At 32.4% G+C, this 26,202-nt stretch overlaps 4 protein-coding genes, 1 non-coding gene and 1 pseudogene across 7 annotated transcripts; 2 read left to right on the forward strand and 4 right to left on the reverse strand.

Annotated features, from left to right (window-relative positions):
* Positions 1 to 1,390: 1,390 nt before the first annotated feature.
* On the forward strand, positions 1,391 to 4,298 carry LOC107435696 (methylsterol monooxygenase 1-1). The gene is made up of 5 exons (XM_016047324.4): positions 1,391 to 1,768; positions 3,102 to 3,424; positions 3,557 to 3,704; positions 3,797 to 3,829; positions 4,052 to 4,298. The coding sequence occupies exons 1-5, from the start codon at positions 1,439 to 1,441 to the stop codon at positions 4,088 to 4,090; spliced, it is 873 nt and encodes a 290-aa protein (XP_015902810.1). The 5' UTR covers positions 1,391 to 1,438; the 3' UTR covers positions 4,091 to 4,298.
* A 2,934-nt stretch (positions 4,299 to 7,232) lies between these two features.
* On the forward strand, positions 7,233 to 7,305 carry TRNAK-CUU (transfer RNA lysine (anticodon CUU)). Its single transcript has one exon. It is a non-coding gene; the product is annotated as a tRNA-Lys (tRNA).
* A 60-nt stretch (positions 7,306 to 7,365) lies between these two features.
* LOC107435691 (uncharacterized) lies at positions 7,366 to 13,153 on the reverse strand. Its single transcript, XM_060819086.1, has 11 exons — positions 12,668 to 13,153; positions 12,315 to 12,420; positions 11,878 to 11,938; positions 11,477 to 11,772; positions 10,957 to 11,096; positions 10,247 to 10,321; positions 9,931 to 10,021; positions 9,595 to 9,798; positions 9,304 to 9,348; positions 8,288 to 9,062; positions 7,366 to 8,041 (listed from the first exon to the last, which is right to left on the reverse strand). The coding sequence occupies exons 1-10, from the start codon at positions 12,881 to 12,883 to the stop codon at positions 8,974 to 8,976; spliced, it is 1,323 nt and encodes a 440-aa protein (XP_060675069.1). The 5' UTR covers positions 12,884 to 13,153; the 3' UTR covers positions 7,366 to 8,041; positions 8,288 to 8,973.
* A 720-nt stretch (positions 13,154 to 13,873) lies between these two features.
* Positions 13,874 to 20,334, reverse strand: LOC107435690 (protein transport Sec1a). Of its 3 annotated transcripts, XM_016047317.4 has the most exons (21): positions 19,711 to 20,334; positions 19,330 to 19,385; positions 19,055 to 19,136; positions 18,818 to 18,896; positions 18,615 to 18,665; positions 18,416 to 18,512; positions 18,275 to 18,307; positions 17,924 to 18,049; positions 17,450 to 17,641; positions 17,282 to 17,365; positions 17,070 to 17,165; positions 16,912 to 16,985; positions 16,659 to 16,755; positions 16,165 to 16,290; positions 15,995 to 16,090; positions 15,618 to 15,734; positions 15,439 to 15,516; positions 14,804 to 15,042; positions 14,607 to 14,697; positions 14,426 to 14,515; positions 13,874 to 14,293 (listed from the first exon to the last, which is right to left on the reverse strand). In XM_016047317.4, the coding sequence occupies exons 1-21, from the start codon at positions 19,787 to 19,789 to the stop codon at positions 14,222 to 14,224; spliced, it is 2,055 nt and encodes a 684-aa protein (XP_015902803.1). In that variant the 5' UTR covers positions 19,790 to 20,334; the 3' UTR covers positions 13,874 to 14,221. The 3 variants fall into 3 exon arrangements, 2 of the variants coding, with proteins under 2 accessions (XP_015902803.1, XP_024923813.1); XM_025068045.3 differs by lacking the exon at positions 19,711 to 20,334 and having other exon boundaries at positions 13,875 to 14,293; positions 18,615 to 18,672; XR_003053733.3 differs by lacking the exon at positions 13,874 to 14,293 and having other exon boundaries at positions 14,468 to 14,515; positions 14,804 to 14,974.
* A 236-nt stretch (positions 20,335 to 20,570) lies between these two features.
* On the reverse strand, positions 20,571 to 22,234 carry LOC107435694 (vestitone reductase-like). Its single transcript, XM_016047322.4, has 4 exons — positions 22,075 to 22,234; positions 21,256 to 21,777; positions 20,976 to 21,171; positions 20,571 to 20,847 (listed from the first exon to the last, which is right to left on the reverse strand). Exons 1-4 carry the CDS (start codon positions 22,193 to 22,195, stop codon positions 20,706 to 20,708), a joined length of 981 nt encoding a protein of 326 aa, XP_015902808.2. The 5' UTR covers positions 22,196 to 22,234; the 3' UTR covers positions 20,571 to 20,705.
* A 2,620-nt stretch (positions 22,235 to 24,854) lies between these two features.
* Positions 24,855 to 26,164, reverse strand: LOC107435676 (vestitone reductase-like; annotated as a pseudogene).
* Between the last annotated feature and the right edge of the window lie 38 nt (positions 26,165 to 26,202).

The raw sequence follows: 26,202 nt of genomic DNA on the forward strand, positions 1-26,202 counted from the left end.
AGATATTTATATATATATATATATATTAAAAGGAAAAAAAAAAAGTTCTATGAACAGAAGTCATTCATCAATCCTCATCGAAATCAAGATAATTTTTCTTTTTCTTTTTCTTTTTTTTTTTTTTTTTTTGGCTGAAAGAAAGCACGATAATGTTTATGAGCAGTGAAATTTGCACGGTGCATAAAAACAACGTTGAATATTTGAGGTTTGAAAACCTACAATTCAATTTGGTTCTGCCCCACCATTAAAATTACTTCTAAGCTTTTTTCCTCACATTTTGAACAAAATCAATCAATCTATTATGTTTTACAACTGATCAGCTCAGCAATACTTATACAATCAATGGAAAAGAAGACAAAAAAAATGCACGGAATAAATAGCTCGTTCGTGGAGACAGGTAAATATGGGCATATCTTTGATCAGTGTGTACTTTGCAGTCTACAGGTATACATACATACACACATATATGTATGTACGTATAAAAACGTATATAGAAGTAGTTAAAATGTTTAAAAAAATAAAGGAAAAAGGTAAAAAAGAAAGGATTGTTATGCCACCGTAGAGGTTGAGGTTGTAAGAAAATATTATAGGAATAATATATGAATATACATGTGTATCTAAAATATGTAATCAAAATATAGAAAAAGTAAATAAAATAAATTATTAACTACTTGTATCATTTTTTGTTTGGTGATCTGCTAGTTGAATAAATTATTTAAAATCTGTGTAGTATCACAGTATTTTTAAGATAACTTTCATCATATCAGTTCAGATATTTTCATAACAATTATCTTTCAGAATACAATGATATGAAAATCCTCGAACACACCACCATCAAAACTTTTCTTTCGAACTTTAAATGCATCTAATCTTTACCACACTACAATAAAAAATATATATATGCTAGAAATTTTTTTTCACTCTTGTTCTTGCTCGGAAAAAACACGTGTAGGGGGAGATTGTTTGTTATTTCTTTTTCCTTAATTCACCTTCTTTTGTCAAAAGACTTTTCGAATTTCAAAATCCAAAAAGGAAACAATGAAGGCCCATTAAGACTGTTTAATGCCCATTCCAATAAATAAATAAACCCATCAAATCATTAAAATTAAAACAAAAACATTACAGACGTAAATTAGAGGTGGATGAACAATAATATTAAAATTGTGGGGCAGAGACGGAGAAAGAAAGATCTGTGTTTGGATTTGACAAAGTGGGTATAAAAAACAAGGTACCAGGGCCTCATCTCACGGGCCACGTTATCCCTGAGTAATGAAATGAATGCTGAGAACAAGATTAAACGGCACATGTCATTGATCCTCCTCTCTTTCTCAAGCTAAAAGACACTTCCTGTCCATTCCCTTTGTAGTTTGTGCCTATAAAATCTTACACATTTTTTTATTCTTCTTCCACATACAAAATAACAAAAAGAAAAAAAAAGATGCTTCCCTACCAGACTCTCCAAGAAGCAGAGGAAGCCCTTGGCAGAACTGCAACATTTGCTGAAAAGCTATGGTTCACATACTCTGCCAAAAAACCAGATTATATTCTTCACTATCACAACACTCTCTTCCTTTTCTTATTCTATTCCATACTACCTCTTCCATACCTCTTCATAGAACTCTATTTATCCAAAAACATGGACAGGTACAAGATTCAACCAAAGATCAAGAGGTCAATCTGGGACATGTTTAAGTGCTATAGAGACGTCATGCTCACTTTTGTTGTTGCTGTATGTCCTGTTCAAATTCTTTCATACCCAACAATCAAGGTTTGAAGCTAACTGTTTTTCGATTACTATGATTACGTCTTTTCGGTTCTGGTCATATTGACCTTGTCTAGATCTGGTTTTCGACTGCGCTTTCTATAACTTGGTGATGGAATGCAAAAGGTTTTCGACTGTTTTTCGATTGCTATAATTTGGTTGCATGCTTTCGTCCTCCAGTGAGTTTTAATTTGACACTTTTTATTAGCATGTATACATGAAATTTCCGTTTCCGCTAGATATAATATTATAAATTTTAAAAGAAATAACATACTTATAAGAGCTACTATACCCCTTTTTTCTTTTATAATATGTATACAGTATAATATACTTCTGTGGTACTTAGCAGGGCCAGAAACCTAAAAGGCAAACAAGACAATGAACACTTTAAGACTCATGCTCTATAATTAGCCATTAAAGCTCCAGACAAGTCTTGTAATCTCGCGGCACCAATTCTTCCGATAAGACCTTTTGCATCACATGAACTTCCTTCTATGCGTCACTGTAAAAGAAATCTTTCTTATTTTTATCTGCATAAAATTGAATAATATTTCGGCAATATGTTTATCTTTAAAATTTTTTAATTATTATATATATATATAATAGTTCTACGGTGCGGACCACATCTAAACTGATGTTTTTTTGTAAAAAGTTATCGATTTTGTTATGTATACTTTTACACATATATAGTAAAAATCAATATTTTTTTAAAAACATCGGCTTAGGTGTAATTCGCATGCTAATCAGTTCGCACTATAAAATTTTCTTATATATATATATATATATATAAATTGTGCACCAAGACATAAAATTGAAAAAGAAAATGAGTTGGAGGATTAGAATTATTCAATGGAATAAATTTAAGGTATATTACATCTGAATCCTTTGAAATATATAGTAATTATAATTTAATTTTTTAAATTTTAAAAATTATAATTAGCATCCCTAATAAGTTATGTTTAATATTATTTTATAAAATGTAAATGAAATAATTAAAAATAATAATTTTTTCAAATTTAAAACAAAATTTATAATATTTTTTTAAAAAAATATATATATTTAAGTCAAATATTCAATAAAAATAAATCTAAAATTATAAAAAAAAATTATTAAAATTTTATTATTCATAATTTAATAGATTTTAAATAATTTATTTATTGATATATATAAAATAATATCAATTTAATACTATTAAAAAAATTTACATAATTAATTATTAAAATTTTAATAAAAAATTTTGTTATAAAATGTATGAAATCAACCCACCAACCGGCATCGGTGTTGTTAAAGTCGTTGTATCTTTTCGGTATCTAATTAGCTGTAATTGTCAACATCGCAGTGCATAGGAATTCGGACAGGTATGGAGTTGCCGTCAGCATCCGAAATATTTTTGCAACTATTGGTGTACTTTATGATAGAGGATTTTTCCCATTACTGGCTGCATCGGATGCTCCATTCTAAATGGGCATACCAGAAGATCCACCGGGTTCACCACCAATACACCGCTCCCATTGGACTTTCAGCACCCTATGCTCACTGGGCGGAGGTCTTGATCTTGGGCTTTGCGTCTTTTGTGGGTCCAGCAATTGTTCCTTGCCATATGACCACGTACTGGCTATGGTTCATTTTGCGGCAACTGGAGGCCATCGAGACTCATAGCGGGTAAAAATTATACATATACAAGTTACAAATATAAATTTTCTGATTGTTTCTCTGGAATTCCACCAACTTTGGTTATCTTTCTCATTTTTTTGTAATATATATTTACGATTATATATATATATATATATATAGGTACGATTTGCCTTGGAGTCCCACAAAATACATCCCATTCTATGGAGGAGCAGAGTACCACGACTACCATCACTATATTGGAGGACAAACCCAAAGCAACTTTGCATCAGTTTTTACCTATTGCGATTACATTTATGGAACTGACAAGGTTTTATATTCACCATTTTACTTTAAAAAAACATGTCTATATTCACCATTTCAACTTTACTGAAAGAGTCATAAATTCATGTTTGTCTTCAGGGCTACCACCACCACAAAAAAGTTCTCCAAAAGGTAAGAAGCACTCTAAAATCCCCCAACGTTTGCTTTTCTGGGTAATTGATAAATGAACAACATTGTATATGAGGTTAATCTATATATAGATAGGAAATAAGGTACTTTCGAGAAAGGAGAAAACAAAAAATAAATTTTAAGTAACTGTTGTATAATATTATTATGGGTTTTTTATTTTTATTTTATTTTTAATTTTATTTATTTATTTATTTATTTTTTCAGCTGAAGGAGAACGTGGGAAAAGAAGTCAGAGAAAATTGAGTGAAGTAGGAAGCTGTGCTCCTAGGTGGGTGGGTAGTACTCTAATAATAGTTCGGTGCCAATGTTGGGGGGGGGGGGGGCCTTCGTTGAATGGACACCAGTAACCAGTCATGCAAATGCTAATAACGACATTAGTCATTTTCGTTTGGCGAATGGCTTGTGTCATTGTCACGGATAATAAAAGTAGATTTGTTTTTGTTTGCCTCAACTTGTTGGGAGTGTTTAGCTAATTGGATTGGTGAGGAAATTTGGAACTTAATAATTCGATCTAAATCGAACCAAAATGACCTACTTTTGATATAATTAAAAAAAGATATATGGCTTTTTCTATTGTATTTTTTTTTTTTTTTGAATCAGGCTTTTTTCTATTGTAGACTCACCAATTTTAATGTAAAAAAATTCAAACCATTTACAATAAAATAAATTAAACAAATTTTGAAAAAGTCCAAAAAAATGAAAAAGCCAAAAAAAAAAAAATCAACTAATTCAATTTAAAACTGAAAAAGTCCAAAAAATTGAAAAAGCCAAAAAAAAAAATCAACTAATTCAATTTAATATTCGATTCAATTCAAATTGATTTATACTAGATTGGATTGGATGTAATTCGTTTTTTGAATTGGTTGCAAAATTTAGAAAACCAATCTAGATTGTATTGATTTAATTATTGGATACAATATTCAATTATGGACCAAAGAACACCCTTAAAATTTATTTGCGAAGTTTTCTAGACGTGGACTAAGCTTCAAATTCAGATATTGATCGGCCTAGTTTTCTATGGACTAGTCTAAATTTTAATTTGGTGTTCATTTTGGGAAAAAATAATTAATTATTGATTGTTTAATATTAAAATCAAAAGTAACAGAGATCTACAAATTGGTAACCCCTATCCTAAATAGATTATATTCTATTCTTCTTACGATAAACTCTATATTCCAATAAATTCTAAATTTTCAAATTTAATAACCTTTTACCTTTTGAACGTTTATGAACTTGTTGGAGCTTCCACCCAAAGAAAATAAAAACCTTCCTTAGCAAATTAACTAGAAAACATTATCATAAAATTAATTTGAAACCAATTTATATTATGAATTACAAGAACAATAATGTTAAAATTATAAAAATATTCAAAAAAAAAAATTAATGGGTTTATTTTTTTTATTCACTTATCTACATATATAGATAAATATATTTTAATGTGTATTATTTGTTAAATATTTTGATGTAACATTATTGTTACAATATACTTGATCCTAAATTAATTTGTAATTCATATAATTTTCATACATTTTTGGTATAGTTTAATCATTTATAGATGTTTGAGATCATTTTACGAAGAAGAACAGAAAAAAATAAATAAATAAAGAGATATCATTATATTTTCCCATTTAGAAATTAATATTCTACCATGGTCCATGCTAGAAAATATTCTCTTTTCTTTGAAAGTATCTCATAAAGTTTATAATTTTCTACAATTCTAATCGAAATAAAGGAGGGCTAGCCACAGGATCGACAGCTAGCAACGAGGCCTCGCTCTCTTGATCCATAGAGTTAACAAAATAGTTACAAATATGTTGAGGGGTTAGAAAATCCTCAAAATAATTCCTTCAGGTCTTTTCATTAGTCAAGTCAAGTGTAAGGTGGTAGTGTGGTACTCATTAGATTACACCACCCTATTTATGATTATGGAGGGAGATGACGGGAGTGGCTGCCAGCGGCTAAACCAAAAATGCAAGCAAACCGAAATATAGTATTTGGCTTGCTTAGTAAATTTGTAAATAGTATGTGTGTAATAAATATAATTACTTCCCTTTTTATATCGATCTTAAATGTTTGAAAAACATGTATTTTTTTTTTTATAAAAATTTAAAATACATATTAAATATATTGTTTTATTATATATATATATATATGAAAAAAATATTTTTTTCTCTTTTACAATAACATAAAAAATGCTTATAAATAATATTTTTTTATTTTATTCTTTTAATTATTAACTATTTTTTTATTTTTAAATATATTAAACTATATATTATTATATCACTAATAATTATATTTTTAAATAATTAATTTAATATATATATATATATTTAATATCCATATTTTTTAATTAAAAACATATTATATTTGTATATATCGAATTTCTAAATTTTTCATTTACATATTTTTTTAGTCAATTTTTTTTTTCATATTTTTAAATAAATAAAATTCTTTATAAATGTACCGATTACATGTTTTTTCATTTTCAGCATCATCTTTTCCTGTCCTAAGTTCATTATCTTCTCTCTTCAAGCTTTTTCCCAGATTCCTTATAAAGGTCGTCCCATGTTTTTCAGTCCAAATAGATAGTCTCAACCGGCTGCAGGGGAGACTCAAGCTTTTTTGATAAATTAGGGAGACTCAAGTTCATTGCTGGCCTAAAGGTGTGTTAGCGATGGGACTGCGCAGGGCCACATGATTATAGAGATGCTATTGATATAAATATATATAATTAGTTATATAAAAGTTGGAAATAACTCGCAAATGTATGTCTACGGTATACCACACTCAATTATATTAAATTATTATACTTCATATAAAAAATAAATGTGTTGTCTATGTATATATTACACCAAATTATACATGGTGTAATAAATACTACATCACTCCCATAAATAAGAAAGTTTATCATAATATATAACTAAATTTTGCACAAGGAATTCCAAAACTTAGAACCGGCCTTGCTCAAGTTTGCTCTTAGTTTTCTCGGAAACCTCATTCCCGAATACCTTAGGAGATAGGATGGAAAAGGTACGGCAACTGGAAGTCTTACCACCATCTTACAAAGTCTAAAGGCTTTTTGTCGCCATTGCAGATGGAAAAGGTACGGCAACTGTAAGATTTTAGAGAGAGGGAAAGAAAAAAAAAAAAAAAAAAAATAGACGTGAGGTTTTAGAAAGAGAAAAAAGTGAGATGGTTTTTATTATTTGGGGGATTTATACTTTTTGTGCGCGTGTCCAAACCTTAATACTTTTTTTTTTTTTGGGGTTAAATATTTATTTGATTAGTCTTTGGCCATTACAACTCTCTCTCCGCTTCTGGAGTGTGAACTATTTGGTATGTAATTTTTTACGTTTTATGTGTTAGCAGTAACTTGTTATCCAAAGCCCGTCTAGCTCAGTCGGTAGAGCGCAAGGCTCTTAACCTTGTGGTCGTGGGTTCGAGCCCCACGGTGGGCGAGTTATACTAACTTTCCAAAAACAATTCGGGGTGCCACTTTTTTGGTGTAAACATTGGCAAAAACCAAAATTTTCATCCATTTTGCAACAATGAATGCAATAGAAAGTTACAAGAAAATCAATCTCCAGTACAATCCTTGTACATGTTCAAACATTTACAAAAGTATGACACTGCTTTCTCATTTTGATTCTTAAGCCCTACGTACTCCACGTTTGGAGCTCTCCGATAACATATGCGGGTTCATCAAAAACAATCCTTGGTGCGTATTCAAACATCGACAAAAATACGAAGGCAGTTACAGAAACTTTTTTAAGTAATACCAATCAATCTCCAAATCCACATGAAAATTTATAATGAACAAACTCTCAGTAAAGTCTCCCTCCAAATATATATATATATATAAAATAAGAGTGAAAAAGACTAAACTCCGGCCATCCCAGTTGACAACTGCTTTGCTTTATCAGTTTGATTCCTAAGCCCCAGCTATTCCACGTTTGTAGCTCTCTATCACATATGCGGGTTGGGTTTCATCAATCGGAAAAGACTAACTTGGGGGGATAAAAGGTGTATCAAGACTGTAAAAGTGTAGTTATAAGATTACTCCACGGTACTCCTAGTTATAAGATTACTCTACGGTACTCCCTATCTACGATGACAACGGGAGCTGTGGAGATGCCCACAGCTTTACCTTCTTGTCGACACTTGCTGTAGCTAAGACCAAGACTTGAGCATCACCTGTTTTAAAAGTAAATAAAATGAGATACAATATCAACCTTAGAGGGCTTTGCAGCAACATTACCGTATAAGTTTACATCATGAACTTTTCAAGTTTTAATTATAGATAAATTTCTTTTCTTTTCATTTCATTTTTTCTTTCTCTTGTCAAATCCAAACTCCAAAGATAATGTTTCCAAACCTCTGCAAAAGAAAAACACAGCACGGAAATAATTGAAGAAATTAAGAGAGGATTAAGTGATTTACCCAAGGGAATGGTCTTGGGTTCGAGCCCCACGGTGGGCGAGTTATACTAACTTTCCAAAAACAATTCGGGGTGCCACTTTTTTGGTGTAAACATTGGCAAAAACCAAAATTTTCATCCATTTTGCAACAATGAATGCAATAGAAAGTTACAAGAAAATCAATCTCCAGTACAATCCTTGTACATGTTCAAACATTTACAAAAGTATGACACTGCTTTCTCATTTTGATTCTTAAGCCCTACGTACTCCACGTTTGGAGCTCTCCGATAACATATGCGGGTTCATCAAAAACAATCCTTGGTGCGTATTCAAACATCGACAAAAATACGAAGGCAGTTACAGAAACTTTTTTAAGTAATACCAATCAATCTCCAAATCCACATGAAAATTTATAATGAACAAACTCTCAGTAAAGTCTCCCTCCAAATATATATATATATATAAAATAAGAGTGAAAAAGACTAAACTCCGGCCATCCCAGTTGACAACTGCTTTGCTTTATCAGTTTGATTCCTAAGCCCCAGCTATTCCACGTTTGTAGCTCTCTATCACATATGCGGGTTGGGTTTCATCAATCGGAAAAGACTAACTTGGGGGGATAAAAGGTGTATCAAGACTGTAAAAGTGTAGTTATAAGATTACTCCACGGTACTCCTAGTTATAAGATTACTCTACGGTACTCCCTATCTACGATGACAACGGGAGCTGTGGAGATGCCCACAGCTTTACCTTCTTGTCGACACTTGCTGTAGCTAAGACCAAGACTTGAGCATCACCTGTTTTAAAAGTAAATAAAATGAGATACAATATCAACCTTAGAGGGCTTTGCAGCAACATTACCGTATAAGTTTACATCATGAACTTTTCAAGTTTTAATTATAGATAAATTTCTTTTCTTTTCATTTTTTCTTTCTCTTGTCAAATCCAAACTCCAAAGATAATGTTTCCAAACCTCTGCAAAAGAAAAACACAGCACGGAAATAATTGAAGAAATTAAGAGAGGATTAAGTGATTTACCCAAGGGAATGGTCTTGGGTGCCCACGAAATGCATGAGATATCACCTACATGAAATGACGGGAGAGAACAATTTAGAGAAATTCTTTGATGGTTAATTACTACAAGTGAAAGCTAAGAGGAACCAGAAATAACGTATGATACAAGTTAAATATAATATTATACAGTTGAAAGGCAACTTCCTAATCTTCATGAATGTTATAAATAAGATCAAGAGTTGGGCTTGTAGAACAAAGAAGTAAAAGTTACATACATAACAAAACAAAGAACGAAAATTTGATGTTTATCCATACCGTCATGGGCTTTTTCAGCTGTCTCCAAAACCTTTCCAGTTTCAGCACATAACCATTGCAATGTTGAACCATGGGCTGCTGCCAGTATCTTTCCATCAGGCGATAGGCTGAGACGGTCATAATGCAAAGTAGCACCATTTGAATCATGAAGTGGAATTGAAAACACCTTCAGAGTTTTTGGATCCTCATCAAGATGATACCGAACTTCGAGACAAAAAAGATGAACTTATTAGTCACCAAGACAATATAATTTTACAGAAACAATTCTGATTCTGACTCAAAACTTAAAACTATAATGTGAGAAATTACATAAAAATGTTACATGTTTATGCATACCATTGATATTCCAAAGTCTCATTGAACCATCTTTTGATGCTGTAATGATTTTCTCCGAGTTTGGATCAAAGCATAACCAAGTTACTGCACTCTAAACCAACAATTGAATGAAATGAGAAAAGAAAAATTCCAGAAGCTGTACAGTTGAAAAGAATTCCAAGAAAAAAAGTAGCATATATGACCAATGCTGGTCACATGACACCAGCTATATATCCTTTACTGGATTAATCTCAGAAAAGACTGCTAAAATACAAATTGATTACCTATAAGGCATAAATAAGATTACATCATGCAAGTATATCGAAAAATATATAACCTTGTGCCCTTTAAGCTGCATAACTTTTGAAACCTCCTTGACTGAACCGTCCTTTGAATACACAATCTCCCAAACCTGCCAAAGAAAAATTAGATACAGAAAAAATACGAATCCACAGCTTAATAACATAATTACTTATTTACTTTTACGTTATGTATACCTACTTTGACAGGCCAACGAAACAAATATCCTAAAATGATACAAAAGAGTAACTTATTAAAAATACTCTTAAAACTATATAAACTATAGAGGAAATTGGAATTATAAATTATATCTGGGTGAAGTTTAATATACATTGTATATACAGACATTACTACTACTACTACTATTGTTTTTCGACAACACACATTATTGATTTGAATACTGAACATCTATTACCAGTGATAGAAATTCACAAATACTTGTGAGCATACTAAAAATTAAAAACAGAAAAAATAAGAATCCACAACTTAATAGCGGAGTTACAGGCCATGAAATAAATATCCTAAAATAGTATAAAAGAAGTAACTAATTAAAAATACTCGTAAAACTATAAACTATACAGGAAACTGGAATGATAAATTATAGTTGGATGAAGTTTAATATACATTATATAGGTACACACATTGTTATTATTTTTGTACAACACACATTATTTTATTTGAATACTGAATGTCTATAACTGGCGGTAGAAATTCATAATTACTCGTTAACATACTAAAAATGTTTACCTTCACGTCAGCTGTAAAAGCTGCTGCTGCAATGAACCGTCCATTTGGTGATACAGCAGCCATGGTGTTTTTCAATTGATTTGTGTCAACATTACCCAAGATCTTGCCAGTTTTTCCATGCCAAAGGATAATGTCAGTACCTGCATGTAATAATATAATCAGACTACAAAAGAATAGACATCATTTAAATGCCAAGAGTAGGAAAAAAAAACTTTGAATATTGGCATGATATTTGGGATAAAACATTGACAATTCTAATCATCACCATTACACATCATTTAAATGCCAAGAGTAGGAAAAAAACTTTGAATATTGGCATGATATTTGGGATAAAACATTGACAATTCTAATCATCACCATTTCATGCATCATGATTCAATGCTGACTTAATGAGTTAGGGATATCAGTAAAATAAGAACTCTGAAGTTAATAAAAAAAGAAACAGAAGCACAGCTATATCAACATGTAAAATAAATACATCGGTGCCATTCCTGATGCAAGATGAAAGATCAGAAAATACCTTCTGAACAAGAAGCAATTATTGTACTCCCATCAGCACTGCCATAATTTGCAGTCGTTCCATATAAGGTGATTATACCTCTATTTTCATGGACTTTATGATGGACCCATTTAACTTCTGGGAGAGGAAGCTTCGCTTGCTGCTTAGTTTCATTAGAAGTTTTGGGTTTTTCTTCTCCATACATGTACAAGGAAGAACCAGACAGAGTTTGCGAAGCCACAACGATAGAAGACGCATCATCAGTAAATGCGACTGCCATTGGATGACCTCCAGCAGGCAAACTAAATCTCATAAATCTGCATGGGAATTACATAATTTGAGGACAAAAAGAAAGAGAACCTATAGAATCACGAAACTGCTGTTGGCATATACTAATAATCCAGGACACTTTAAATGCATACTTGAAACTTTTGCTTGAAGCATCATCCAATTTAAATACTCTGATCACTCCATCTGCACAAGCTGTTTTCAAGCAAAGAAGTGATAAGAATAAAAATAATTCTGGCATCTAAAATGCATCAAGAAATCCAAAAATCAAACTAAAACAACCACTCGTTCATTACTGAGAGATAATTAGCACATCAAAACTTTTCTTGTTAAAGTTTTTTCAAGGTAAAAAATTTCATTGCCATCATAAATAACACTTAGCCATTATAAAAGAAAAGTTTATCTTCCCTACCCATCCAAAAAACAGACATACATAGAAAAAAGAAGAAATCCTATTATCATTACCATGTAACAGAAATCTATTGGTATTACATTTCAACATAAGCGGAGAGATAAAAATGTTCCTGTATAGATTATTATAAGCCTTTAGTTAAAATCACAATTCCATTACCTGTCGCTAAACTACGGCCGTCGGAGGAGAAGCATAGCCACGTCACTGCATCTCCGTGACCTTTCAAAGTATTCACATCCAAAGGATGATGCCGCTTGTTTTGATCCTACATTACACAATAAAAAAACAAATTGAATGTTAAAATTCAAATATATATATATAGTAAACTAAATCCTGAAAAATCTTCTTTCTTGTCACTTAATTCTTTCACAGGAACCGACTCAATGTTCCATTCTAGGTTCAAGATAATTGAAGATCAACAACACCTTGGCCGACTAATCCGATTAGTTTTTCGTCAAAAAAAAAAATATATTAATAAGTTCAAAGAGAAGACCAAGATAGGCTTTTTTAACCTTATCGGAAGCATGTGAGTGAGCTTTTGGGTGAGACTTCTTGCCAACAGTCTGGGGAGGCTTCGAAGGTCTCTTTTTTGGATCTGACTGAGGCTCTGCTTTGGATATCGATTGGACTTCTGATCTTCGCTTGCGTAGGTAGCTTCCAAAGAAGACCAGGGCGATTAAGGCACCGAGAAAGACCGAAAGCACCACAATTGGAAGGGCTGGATCCATTTGAGAACCGAGGATGAGAGTGGCTGGGGCTGAAGATAGAAGATGAAGATGACGACTATGACGACGACGATGGCGATGATAGAATGACGATTGAAGGGTTTCTGGGGAAAATACGGCTGGGTTTAGATTATACCTGGGGAGTGGAAGTGTTTATACTGTCATTTGCCTAATGAGGTGGCAGTGGCAGATACGGGGATGAAACGCCGGGAAGGACACACGGCTGCTGCGTGTCCGTTCTCTAAGACAACTCAGCTAACATTTTTGTAAAACAATTTCATTTTCATAAAAACCGTTTTTGTGAAATGATGAAAAACAAATGAAAAATTGAATTCGGTAAATTTGTAAAATTAGACTTTAATGTGTCTTTAAAATATTGCAAATTATATAAATACATAAATATTAAAATGTTGTCTGGAGGGTAAGATTACGGACGTCATATTTTATCACTGTTTCTATTTTTTTTTTAAAATAATGAAATGCTTTTTTTTCTTTCTTTAATTTATAAATATATAAAATTTTTGCCATGGAGATTTCTTTCTTTAATTTATAAATATATAAAAATTTTCTGTATTTCAAAATAGAGGCCATGGAGATTTATAAATTATTAACATATTTATAAAATAATATATATTAAAATATTATTGATTGATATATTTATATAATTTAATAATTTATTTAATTTAAAATTTAAAATATTTTAAAAAAATTTAAAAATTTAGAGTATGCATTTATATTTTAAATAAATCCATACAAATTAATAGAATTAAAATTCATATATATTCAACTAAGAATTCGAAGAAGTTTTTTAATTTTAAAATTTTAAAAAATTTTAAAAAATAATAAATTTTAATAAATAAAAAAAATCAATATAAAATCTGATTTTAATTTCAAAAATTTCAATTAGATTCTTACAAATGTTTTATAGAACCTTTAGCAATCTATTCATACAAATATGTATATATCAAATTACGATATCATACAAAATTAAAATTTATTTGATTGTGTATTACAAAAAAGACTTACAGCTAGCCATAGTGAGAAAAGACAATTAGAAGGTGTCTAAACGAGAACATAATGAATCATTCACAAATATAATATGGTATACAATACAATGGACTGATTTAGTTCTTTATATGGTATGTATACAAATGCCTTTATAGTATGAATATATTATTCCTCTCCTAATAGAAACATATCATGCAAAACTGATTGTTTTGTGTAGCTAATCCCACTTTTAATTTTCTTTTGCACCAAGTAAATCCCACAAAGACAAGCCAACATTATATGTTCACGCTAGTATGTAGTAGAATAGAAATCAGTAACCAGAGAATGACCCCATCAATGTGGTGGGAACATTTTAAATTCTGAACCATCCATTGACATATCTGTTTCCGACAGTAACTTCAGTTTCTGTAACATGCAGAAAATTGATAATTAAGTAGCTATATTAGCAATTTAACAACTAGAATCTGATTTTTAGTTATCCGTTTCATTCCTGCTTCGTTATAAAGTAATTTACAATGATAGAAAAAACATTCTTACAGTAATAAACTGAGGAGGGTCATCAATACTAGAAGAACCAAGGACTACTTCCCTTCTCAATTTCGTTGTTAGCTTGTGACATACTCGTAGCTGATGATAGAGCATCAACATAAAATCATTAGGGAGGATCATAAAACCATCATTTTGAAGACCATTGACGCTTCTCATAAATTTTTTTTACCTCAGATCGAGTTGCACCACCAATAATAAATACGAAAATACGCTGTCCCATTTTCTTCAAATCCAAAGATTCATACTTCAAAACAGAGTCACTACGAAAGATGGAAAAAGATCAATTAGTTGTGTTCAATTAGCTAGTTTACATTCTGGCGCATGAAGATGCGAAATGAAGCATTTTAACTGTTATAAAGGGATTACCTTGAACTTCCATCATCAGAATGACGAGCCCGTGCCCAATTGGCAGTCCGCCGTGATCTCATTGAATGAGGAGCAGTAGATGGATTTGGCTGTGCTGGTGTACTTTGAGAGCTTCTGTGGCTTGCTACTTTGTGGTTGTTTTCTGTTTTGCTGGCTTCCCGAACAGTCGTGCTAGGTTCATTCATACATGAATAATCATGCTTTGGCAAATCTCCTTTACTAATATGTTCAATGAGCTCCTAATGAAAGAAAGTGAGCATAAACTGACTATATTTCCACGGCTTTATATAACCATGCAAAACTATGCGAAAATGCACTAGTATTTGCACAGAACTGTGAGCATAAACTGACTATACTTCCACGGCTTTATATAATAACTATGCAAAACTGTATGAAAATGCACTAGTATTTGAGCAGGGCTTTCTCTATTCTAATCCTTTAAACAGTGATGTTTCGAAAGTAAACTAAATCATTATGTTAAAAGATGCTAACAAGGAGCTAAGAAGAAATATAACATATATAAGAAAAAAACCTCTTGCAATATGAACAAAAAAATTCCAGAAAATCAAAATTTCTTCTCTGCTTTCGGAGATTCACATTGCAAAAAAGAGAGATTTCAAGGCGTTCAGGAATACCTCTATGACGGGATAAAATCGAAACAGTTGCCATGTTTCTTCTTCACCAGTGCGATCTTTTCTTGCTGCTTGCTTTTTCTGATTTTGGAGTTGGATTATTTTCTCACTGTTAGGCCTTTGGTTCAACACCTATTCTTTTCTAGACAAAAAAGCATCAAAATCACTTCCATTTTTCTTACCTTCTGCCCATCAAACTTCAATGAGAAGCTACTAGATGACGTCTTTTTCACTTCCGATCCGGCAAGCAATCGCATATTATTTATTACCTTCATATCTTCTTGTGATAATCTAGCCAGCTGATTTAATAGATTTAACCGGATAGCCAATGTCAGCAGGCTTATCACTTATCAGGAATCCAGAGAACAATACATACAGAGGAAGATAGTTGAAGGCTTATAAATCAACAAGAAACAAAGAAGAAATAGAAAGGCACTAGAATTTCATATTCTTCTGTGGTTGTCAATGAATTATGCCCTTGTCAAAAACAGAGTTGACAGAAAGTACTTTAGAAAATGGTCTTCCCACATTAGAGCAGAAATTAGGGTTCTACAGCTACCTGCATTAGCTTTGTGGCTTTATCACCTTCAAACTTCTCGGGGTACACAGATGCATAAATCATCAACAAACGCAACTTATTTTCAGGAGACGTGTCCTGCAAGAAACAAAGAAGCTTTCACTATCAAGCATATAAGAATAAACCACATCAACATGCTCCGCATACATCACCTGCTTTGTCCTCAGAAAATTAATCACATCCTTGGCTCCTGTGTCTCCAAAAACAAGATCTTGTTCCAGCTGCCCAAGATCTCTAAGCCCAAGTTCCCTAATAAGTTTGTTGATTTTTCCAGCAAGCTGATTGTAAAATGAAAGCAAAAAACAATCAGCATAGAATAATAAATCTCACCATCATTATCACTAAGTCTTTACCAATAATCACCATCTAGTTATAAACGAGATCAATTGACCAGATTTCTGTAGTTTTCGCTAGAAATTATTAGAACAAACTCATTTATGTCAAATCCCGAATTCCACAATTTTATTTTCAGAATTACAACCTAAAGAGAACTTTCACTAATTAGAAAGCTTTCTCATTTTCTAATTGCTAAAGAGGGTGAGGAGATGGGTGCAACAGTTTATTAAAACAAATCCATTGAAGTACTCTGCATTCCAAATATCATGCAAATCTTAAAGCTTTGATGGAGAGTTAAAAAGAGACAAACCTCGACATGAAGTGAAATCTTTTCAACCTGCTCAGTATACTGTGGCAAAGCTTGAACCACTTTTTGCAATTCCCGCGTAGATATTTCTGAACCATCTCTATGTAAAGTTAATAGCCAAACATTAGAAGTTGTATGGCAATGGAAAACATAAAAAAGAAAAATCGCACTGATGCACGAACTCAAGCTAAAACACAAAACCATAAAAAGTTAAATGTTAGAAGACAAACTAGGATTAGTTGACATCGAAACCAACCTTGCTTTCCGTTGCATTTGTGCAGCTTTGTTCTTTGATAGATTGGTCATCTTGTCGGACAGTCGTTCACTAGCCTGGTGTTCCATTTAGTGGAATATAGAATTCATACTTGCGAATATTCATGAGAAGAAATATTCAATAGCACACATGAAACATACATCTGCTATGTGTGCATGACGAAGCTCAAGCCAAATTGGATCATGGTCTTCTAGAAGGATCTCCTTTTTATCACTACCACTTGTTTTACCGGGAACCTAATACATAAAATTTGTTATTCATACATATGGAAGAAAAACTGATACAAAATTCAAAATGAAAACTTAAGAAATTAATCAAAAAAGAAAGGAAAACAACATAAAGGCTTTTATACCTCAAGGATATATTTGTTTCCATCCATGTCCAATAAATCATGACACATAGCATCATAAGTCCATTCATGTATGATAGGAGAAATCTATTCATGCATGTCCAAACACTTAAGAAAGTCAAAATAAATAGCAGACAAACAGAAAATTTACAAAAGAGAATTAATATTGACCAGATCAACAGATCTATCCAAGATGAGCAACTCGCATGTCTCAGACTGAGGGAAGTTTGGAATTGTAGATTTATATTTTGAAACACAGTTCCAAACAGCAGCAGCGAGTTTAGTGGTTACTAAATCACGTGAAGTTGCTTCTGAAGGATCATCAAGTGCCTTGGCAGCACGATACCTAACAAACGGTAGCTCCTGAGAATATGCAAACACATTAAGATATTCTCAGCAACCATAATACTGGAAGATTTAAGAAATTTGACAACAATAGAAGTGGCTTACCTAGGGTTACAATCATAACATTTACCCTTTCTGAAATTCATTTAAATTGACAAGTCATATTAAATTGAGTTTACTCATAGATTTCCACTGTGATTGACCACCAATTGAAAAAGGATTACAGTCTCGATTAATTTTCTTGAATTTCACTTCATGAGACAGAATTATTGAATATATTTGAGAAGTATAAATCTATACCTTCAATGACGCAAAAACTGTAGCAATTCGAGTTGCCATTGTGTTCAAGCAGGCATCAAACTTCCGAGAATTCCCAATATTACCAAATAGGTCCTCTAATGCTCTTTCATGATCAGTGATAAAAGCCTGTGTGAAGGGATTTAGTCAATATATCCAATATAGTCCTAATGCCCTCCCATAGTTATACTCGCGGTAGCTTTGTAACAGATTTTACATTGCAAAGTCATCTCCCAATTCACTAATGGTAAAACTAGAGCTTTTTTCATTGAAGTAAAGAAAAGAAAAAGAAGGATTACAATAAATATAACGTTGACAAGTAAATACTTAAAAGGGGAAATTATCATCAAATACCTGGTTATCTATAGGAAAGTACTCCATATTCATCTGCATATTACCAATAAAAAATCAGACTCAAAAGAATTGGAAGGGAAAAAACATAAAGAACCATTACATGTATCAAGAATATTACAAAACAAAAATTAAAATCTTGACCTCTCTCAGTGCACCTATGCGGGGTAGGACACTTGTATCAGATTTGATATGATTTACAAGCTCCTTTGGAATGGGCGAACTAAAAAATACAAATGCTCTAAAAACCAAAAAGAAAATGGAAAATTATTATCAGCATAATGCTGGCATTAATCATTATGTGATAAAATAAGAAATTGAGAAAATCAAATTTCTCTCATACTTCTTGTATAAAGGTTCTCTTCCTGACATGTCAGACAAGAACATGACAACACTGCATGCTAGCAAAAAATTGGGTTAAAGTCATCCATACTTCATCAAAGTCCAGTTTTGATTGGGAAAAAACCAACCAAAAGTACACGTGTAAACTTTGGAAGCATATCAATTGAGAAAGACTACAGGAAAAGCAATAAGAGAATGTTGTACTTTTCTTTCGAGGGCTGAATGAAATAAATAACATCCATGGATGGCAAAGGTTCCCTCCTCCGGAAAAGGTCTTCCACCACTGCAATAACATTGAATACGTGTTCAGTAACATCTAATAACAATAATAGGCAGTAAATAAGCGTAGGAATATTTTGGTTCAGATATAAAAATGGATAGAATTTCTTTAATAAAACAAAAACAAACAAAGAAAGCGTTAAAAATATAATTTGTGCTTACATGAAATCCCTTGATCTGTTATATCTGCCATCTGACAGTTATGCGACATGACTTTCACTGTAACTTTATCCATGATGAGTACCTGAAGAAAGATCAATTCAGAATGAATCAAATAAACGATCATAAACAAACTGTCCAAATTTGCTATAAAGTATTTCGTAGGAAAAAAATAAGTAAATAATAAATGCAAAACATCAGAAACGCATAGGCTATGATAGAAGTGTCCAAGCACAAAGTAAAGAAAGGGGGGAAAACAATGACTGCATTGAACGCACCTTCCAAGCTTTCGAATCCCCTGTTTTTGTTGATCCAAGCATTTCGTGCAACAAACCTACAATATTCCGTCGTCGGAAGATAATATGAAATACAATAAGGATATTACAGCTCTCACAATTTATTCAAGTTTTTGCTCATGCATATTCTTGTAAACCAAACGATACGTAAGATGAACTAAGCTTATAGCATTACTGCCATTAAAGATCCTATTATTTAGCTATCCGTTTGTTACATAAGAAAAATTAATAAAGACGATGATGTACTCTCGAGCTGTAAACAGAGTAAGGGGGCTCAGGCTTATTAACATCAATCCATCTTGCATTTTCTCGGGTAACCAACCAGATGGAAAAACAAACAAAGAAAGAGATAGCAGCGCTTACGTTCACGGCTGACTTGTTTGAAAAATTTGTAATCAGTGGCTCCGCCATGAGCAGAGGATTCGGAATCTGAAAATGACATTATTTGCAGAAGCAGAAGATTGTTCGTTGCTTTTTGAAAATATCGCAAACGAAATAAGATTTAGAATGTGTGAATTTCAGAAAGAAAGAGAGGTTTCGTTGAGTTTCAGAAACGAAATAGCAGGGGAAGCATCTCAAGGTTTGTTATACGGGCGTGGGGACGTGTAAAATGGAACGTGAACTCCGCTTACATTTTCCGGACGAACAAAGTTTGCCTACCACCTTGATACGGCATCGTTTTGACCAAATAAAGATATATGGGGAATTAAAATACATTTTGCTCTGAAAATTTTGTAATTATTGATAATAAAAGTACTGATTAAGAATATACGAATTGGGAAATTTGCAGACTGAACCCCATGTATTTGGAATAATTTGCTTAATATATATTTTTTGCCGGGAAGAATTTGTTAATATTGTTGAAAATAGTATTTATTTGTCCAAAAAGTAAAAATAAAAGATTATAGTATTGATTAAGAATTAGGCTTTGTTATGATCTTCCAATTAGAATCTTCATTATCATTTACTAGTATAGTTGGGTTTAATCATTAAGGGCTTTGAGGAACAGTTAAGCTCATGATTTGACCCTATAATTAAAATGGGATTAACCACTAAATCTTTAATTTCTCTTTATTTATTTCTTAACTCCATCACCTAGGGGATGCATAGTTATTAAACTATCATTGGTAGCCATCCAATGATTAACTTCATTTAGTTTGATTACATTAACCATAGGAACACAGGATTTCATCTCAAAAACAGAGGATTCACCAAAAGAACTCTAAACAGAAGAGAGGATATTTATTCTTAACTATCTAGCAGCACATCAGAGAGTCGAAAATCTAACCATACAGTGTACAGATAATCCTTTTCTTTTCAGAGGAGAGGAAGCATAGAGTTGAAGATCAAACTACAATCTACAGATAACCCTTTTCTTTACAGCATCGAATTGCGTCACCAAACATTTCTTCAACCCCATGCTCAAATTTAAATCCATAATCCAAGAGCTTCTTTGATGACATACTTGGGAATTTATACCCTTTAATTTCCTTCAGAAAACTGCACCAATAAAAACCGAGACCCAAAATAATTTAAATAAAAAATCAACAAAAAAAGGAGGGGGGGGGGGGGGGGGGGGTGGGGGGGGTGGGGAAGAAAGTATGAAAGGTAATTAATCTCTCACTCACTCTTTTGAGGGCATTTTAAATTCTGGGTATTTGGCAGAAAGCAACTCAGCCATTTTTTCAATTGTTATCTCATTTGATGAACAGTTATACCTCCCTTTTGCATCACCATGTTCGAACAGGAAAATATGAGCTCTGGCAACATCATCCACATGAACCATAGATACGTTGGAGATAAATGCATATTCTTCCTCGTTACCTGAATAGAGATATCCACACAAATTATTCTTTTCAATAAGGAATAGATCCTGAAAAACAAATCAACACTTTATTATATACATACCAAAAACCAAAGCCAATGTGGTCCGAACAGAGCCAGGCAACTTAGGACAAATGAATGGTCCGACAACAAAGGAAGGAATCACTGTGACAACATCCAATCCATTTTTGTCTGAAAATTCAAGGACTGCCCTTTCAGTCAAAGTCTTGGAGATGGCGTAGGAGCTCCAAAATGACTTCAGAGTTTTGAGGTAATCCACGTCGCTCCAAAAACGCTCATCGACTTCTTCTACATCCTTATTGCTTGTAAACTGGACGGTTGCTGCACTGGAAGTGTATACAACGCGCTTGACTGTTTTCGACTTTAGACATGCTTTTAAGATGCCTATTGCTCCATCCACCGCTGTTTTCGTCACTATTTCCTCTGGTTCTCCGAAATTAAGTGGAGTGGCAACATGGAAGACACCCGTGCACCCTTCGATGGCTGCATCGAAACTTTCGGGGTTGCTGAGATCTGCATAGAAGATTTGGAGCCTTTCTGATGCTCCTGGTAGACTCGTGAGGAAGCTGAGGTCTTTCTTCTGCTCTGTTTTCAGTGTCAGCGTTTGGATTTTAGAAACCGTAAAAGTTATAAACGTTAAAAATATTATTCGACCCCAAAAATAAACAAGGGAAGTGGACATCTCTATCCGCAGAACTCTAACAGTGAATGTCGCTTGGTTAGTAATATTATTAACTGTATTATTTTATTACAACAAGCACTTGAAAATTAATATATTACATCAATTTTACAGCCTGACATTCATTGTAAAAAATTCCAACATTTTTGTTTTTTCCCTCTCTGTTTTAATAATCGTGTTTTTTTGACAAGCGAGTGGCTTACCAGGATGGGATCTAACGGTGGTTCTGACAGAGTAGCCATGATCAAGAAGCCTCAAAATTATCCAAGATCCTATGAACCCTGTACCTCCTGTTACACATACTATGCCTTTCCCCGTTGCCATGTCTCTCCTATTTTGATCTATGGGAGTTCAGTGGTTCATATTTATTTGCTTTAAAAATGTGATTAGCATCCAGATTTTTGGGTGAGACATCTCTTTTTCGCTTTTATTTTTTCATTAATTTCACGGGTAGGAAACTGTCTTTTTCCTCTTGGTGTTGGCCATTAAAGCCACCACTTAATAGGATTTTTAATGTCATTTTCAAATGATATTTTTGATCAAGGACCCGTGGGAGTGGGACGAATATTCATGTGTCATTATTAATAAGTTAATGCTAAATGTTGACTTTCCCATCTAGGAGATAAAATATAGCTATAAATAACTACTGGTAGCCATCCAATGAATAACCAAAAAATTGTTACTAATACAGGATTTCAACTCAAAACAGAGGATCCGCCCGAACAAGCAAACAACAAAAAACATTTAAAAAAAAAAAAAAAAAAAAAAAAACTCAAAACAGAGGAGAGTATATGCCTTTAAAACTCAAATCCACGGTTTTACAGGCATATACATGTCATAGTATTTATTATTTACTACTTAATAGGACACCAGACAATCGAAAGTTAAACTATAGATGACCCTTTTCTTTACAGCATCGAATTACGTCAGCCAACATTCTTCAACACCATACTCAAATTTAAAACCACAATCCAAGAGTTTCTTTGATGATATACTTGGGAAATTCTCCAACAGAGTCACAGGTTAAAAAGCTTTTTAAATTTATTTATTTATTTATTTAATAATCGGGTTTGACAAGCGAGTGGGTTACCACGGTGGGATCTAACGGTGGTTCTGACGGACAGACTAGCCATGATCAAGAAGCCTCGAGATTATCCAAGATCATATAAATCCTGTACCTCCGGTTACACATACTATGCCTTTCTCTGTTGCCATGTCTCTCCTGTTTTCTTTTTTGTTTTTTTTAAACGCATGTCTCTTCTAATTTGATGGATGGGATTTCACTGGTTCATATTCATTTGCTTTAAAAATGTGATTAGCATCTAGTTTCTTCGGTGAGACAAATAGGGTTCGTTTTCACCCAAAAAAAAAAAGACAAATAGGGTTCGTTTAATTTGTACGGTATTTAATTTCTATTATATTATCTTTATTCAATATTTGATGCAAATTATGGAATAAAACTGTATGAATTAGAGTATTGTATTAGTTTTTTTTTTTTTTTCAAACAAAGCTAAATAAATTGATAATACTTTATTCTTGTAGCATTTAATCATTTATTTTTATACATTATTTTTAATAAATAAGTAAGTACAAAAAAAAAAGTATAAAATTTATTGATAAATAACATATGTTCTGCAATGTTTGGTACATTAACCAATATAAATTCCAATAAAAAATCTTTCAATAAACATCCAAAAAGAAAAAGGATATTTGAATATATTTTTTATAGTTATCAAATTGGTTTTATATATATATATATATACACTAAAGAAAAAAAAATAAAGTCTCACAGCTTCTACTTTCAATTTTATCTCATGTACACATTTATAGGAAAAGGTTCAAGTACGGACAATTTGACTTTTCTTAAATCCTATCTCTGAATTTTTATAGTTGGGTTGGACTTTATTATATTTTCAACTCATGTAATAAAATTAAAGTTTATGATTTAAAATTTAATTTTAAAAAAATTCAAATTTTTCAGAAACTAACTATATATATATATATATATATATATGGCAAAAAACCAAAAAAACAAGGCAATCAAACCTTTTTTTTTTTTTTTTCTTTCCCCCTTACGTATCTTAATACCACACCTCCTGCATTACTAATACACCATTTGAAGCATTATAAACCACAACCACCTCATAGAATATGCTGCACAATCAGTACATATGGGATTCCATGCTAAATATAGGAAAGTACAGCGTTAATATTATGCAACTTTTAATAGAACATGTCAAACATGCCCCTAATGTTTGGCTTTCATTTCCTGGTTACTTTCACCGGTTGGAAACTATCTTTCTCCTCTTCATGTGTGCCACTAAAAGGCTTTCATTTTCTAGTTACAATCACCGGTAGGAAACTATCTTTTTCCTCTTCATGTTAGCCACTTAAAGCACTAGCACTGGATTTTTTTATTTCTTTCTTTCAAAAATGATATTTGCAACTATGATGATCATTATCAATAAAGCTATGTTTGTGTGTCAGTTATGTACTTAGGTTTCATTATCCCATTTTGAATTTTAGTTTTTAAAAAATCAAGTTTAATTTAAATGCAATTAATTACTAATTGACATATAAAATATAGGTTGGTAATGATCATTAATGATGAAATAGCAATCTTCCCTCTTCTTTATTTTTTATTTTTATTTTTATTTTTTTAACCTTTATAACGTTTTTATTAACGGTTTTTGGCAATTACTTTCCTTTTTAACTTGGAAATTGTTGATACAACTTTAGTACCTTTTTATGTTGGTTTTACTTAATAAATAAGTTTTTTCAATCATCTTTAAACATTTTCATTTCAAAATCTTAGACAATTAGATTAAAATCACATTAATATTTATTGAAAAAATTAATGCTTAAAAATTATCAAAAATAATTATTTACATCTATATTTAAATGATCATAAGTTTGAGACATCGAAATAAAAAATAATAATTGTAAATAATTGAAAAAGAAAAAAAAATCAAAATGGCCTAAATAATAATTTATCTAAAAGGCATGTAACAACAATTAGATCTGGTGGAATGGTTGAATCAAGGGTCTGTTTGTTGAATGCGATTGGATTAGATTTGTCTGTTTGTTCAATCTGCTTAACAAACAAACTCTAAAAGTACTGTAATTCCACAAAAATAAAAATAAAAAAACAACGACAAAGTCAAAGTTTGCTACAGAAAGTAATATACATGTAGGGATTTTATTGTTCTTTGCTTCATGAATTGGAGATTACGGACAAGAGACATGGTTTTGGTGGAAGAGTTTTGGTAAAAATTGGCATTTGGTGTGTTGAAATCTTGTATTGCCGTGGTTAATTAACCATTCAACATAGAAGAGGATATTTATTTTTGCCCGAAAAGTCAAGGACTGCTTTCTCAGTCAAAGTCTTGGAGATCACGTAGGAGCTCCCCAATCCCTTGATAGCTTTGACGTAATTCAAGTCGCTCCAAAAACTCTCTATCAACTTGTTTTACATCCTTATTGCTGATAAACTGGACGGTTGATGCACTGGAAGTGTATACCACTCGCTACACTGTTTTCGAAATTAGACATGCTTTCAAGATGCCTTTTGCTCCATTCGGTGATCTTTTGGTCATTATTTCCTCCGGTTCTTCGAAATCAACTGGGGTGGCCACGTGGAAGACTCCTGTGCACCCTTAGATGGCTGCATCAAAGCCTTCCGGGTTGCTGAGATCCGCATAGAAGATTTTGAGCGTTCCTGATGCTCCTGGCAGACTTGTGAGGAAGCTCAGGTCTTTCGAACGCTCTGTTTTAGTTTTAGTGTCGACGTTCGGGTTTTAAAATAAAATATTATCATATAACAAGATTTCCACGAAAGAGTTTACTAAAAGTTTCGCAAGGAAACAAATAAATTAATAAGGGAATTCGACATCTCTTTAATAAGACAACCGAAAAGCAACCTCCTTTTTTTTTGTTTGGTTCCTTTGTAAAATAATCAACTGGGTTTGAATCATTTTATTACAGCCTTGAAACCATATCTATCAATTTTAAGCAACCTCACGTTGATTGTAAGAAAATTCCAACAGAGCAGCAGCCCAAAAAAAAAAAAAAAAACATAAAAAAAAAACTCTGTTCTGCGAATCTGTTTTGCAATTGGGTTTGAGAAACGAGTGGCTTACCAGGGTCGGATCTAACGGTGGTTATGACAGAGTAGCCATGATCAAGTAGCCTCAAGATTATCCAAGAACCTATAAAACCTGTACCTCTTGTTACGCATATTGTACCTTTCTCTGTTGCCCAACTCTCTCCCCCTTCTGAAGTTCTGATGGTAGATCAATGGGGATTCTGTAGTACATATTCACTTCGTTTGA

This window comes from Ziziphus jujuba, chromosome 7, assembly GCF_031755915.1.
Source record: "Ziziphus jujuba cultivar Dongzao chromosome 7, ASM3175591v1".
In the NCBI taxonomy this organism is placed as follows: domain Eukaryota; kingdom Viridiplantae; phylum Streptophyta; class Magnoliopsida; order Rosales; family Rhamnaceae; genus Ziziphus; species Ziziphus jujuba.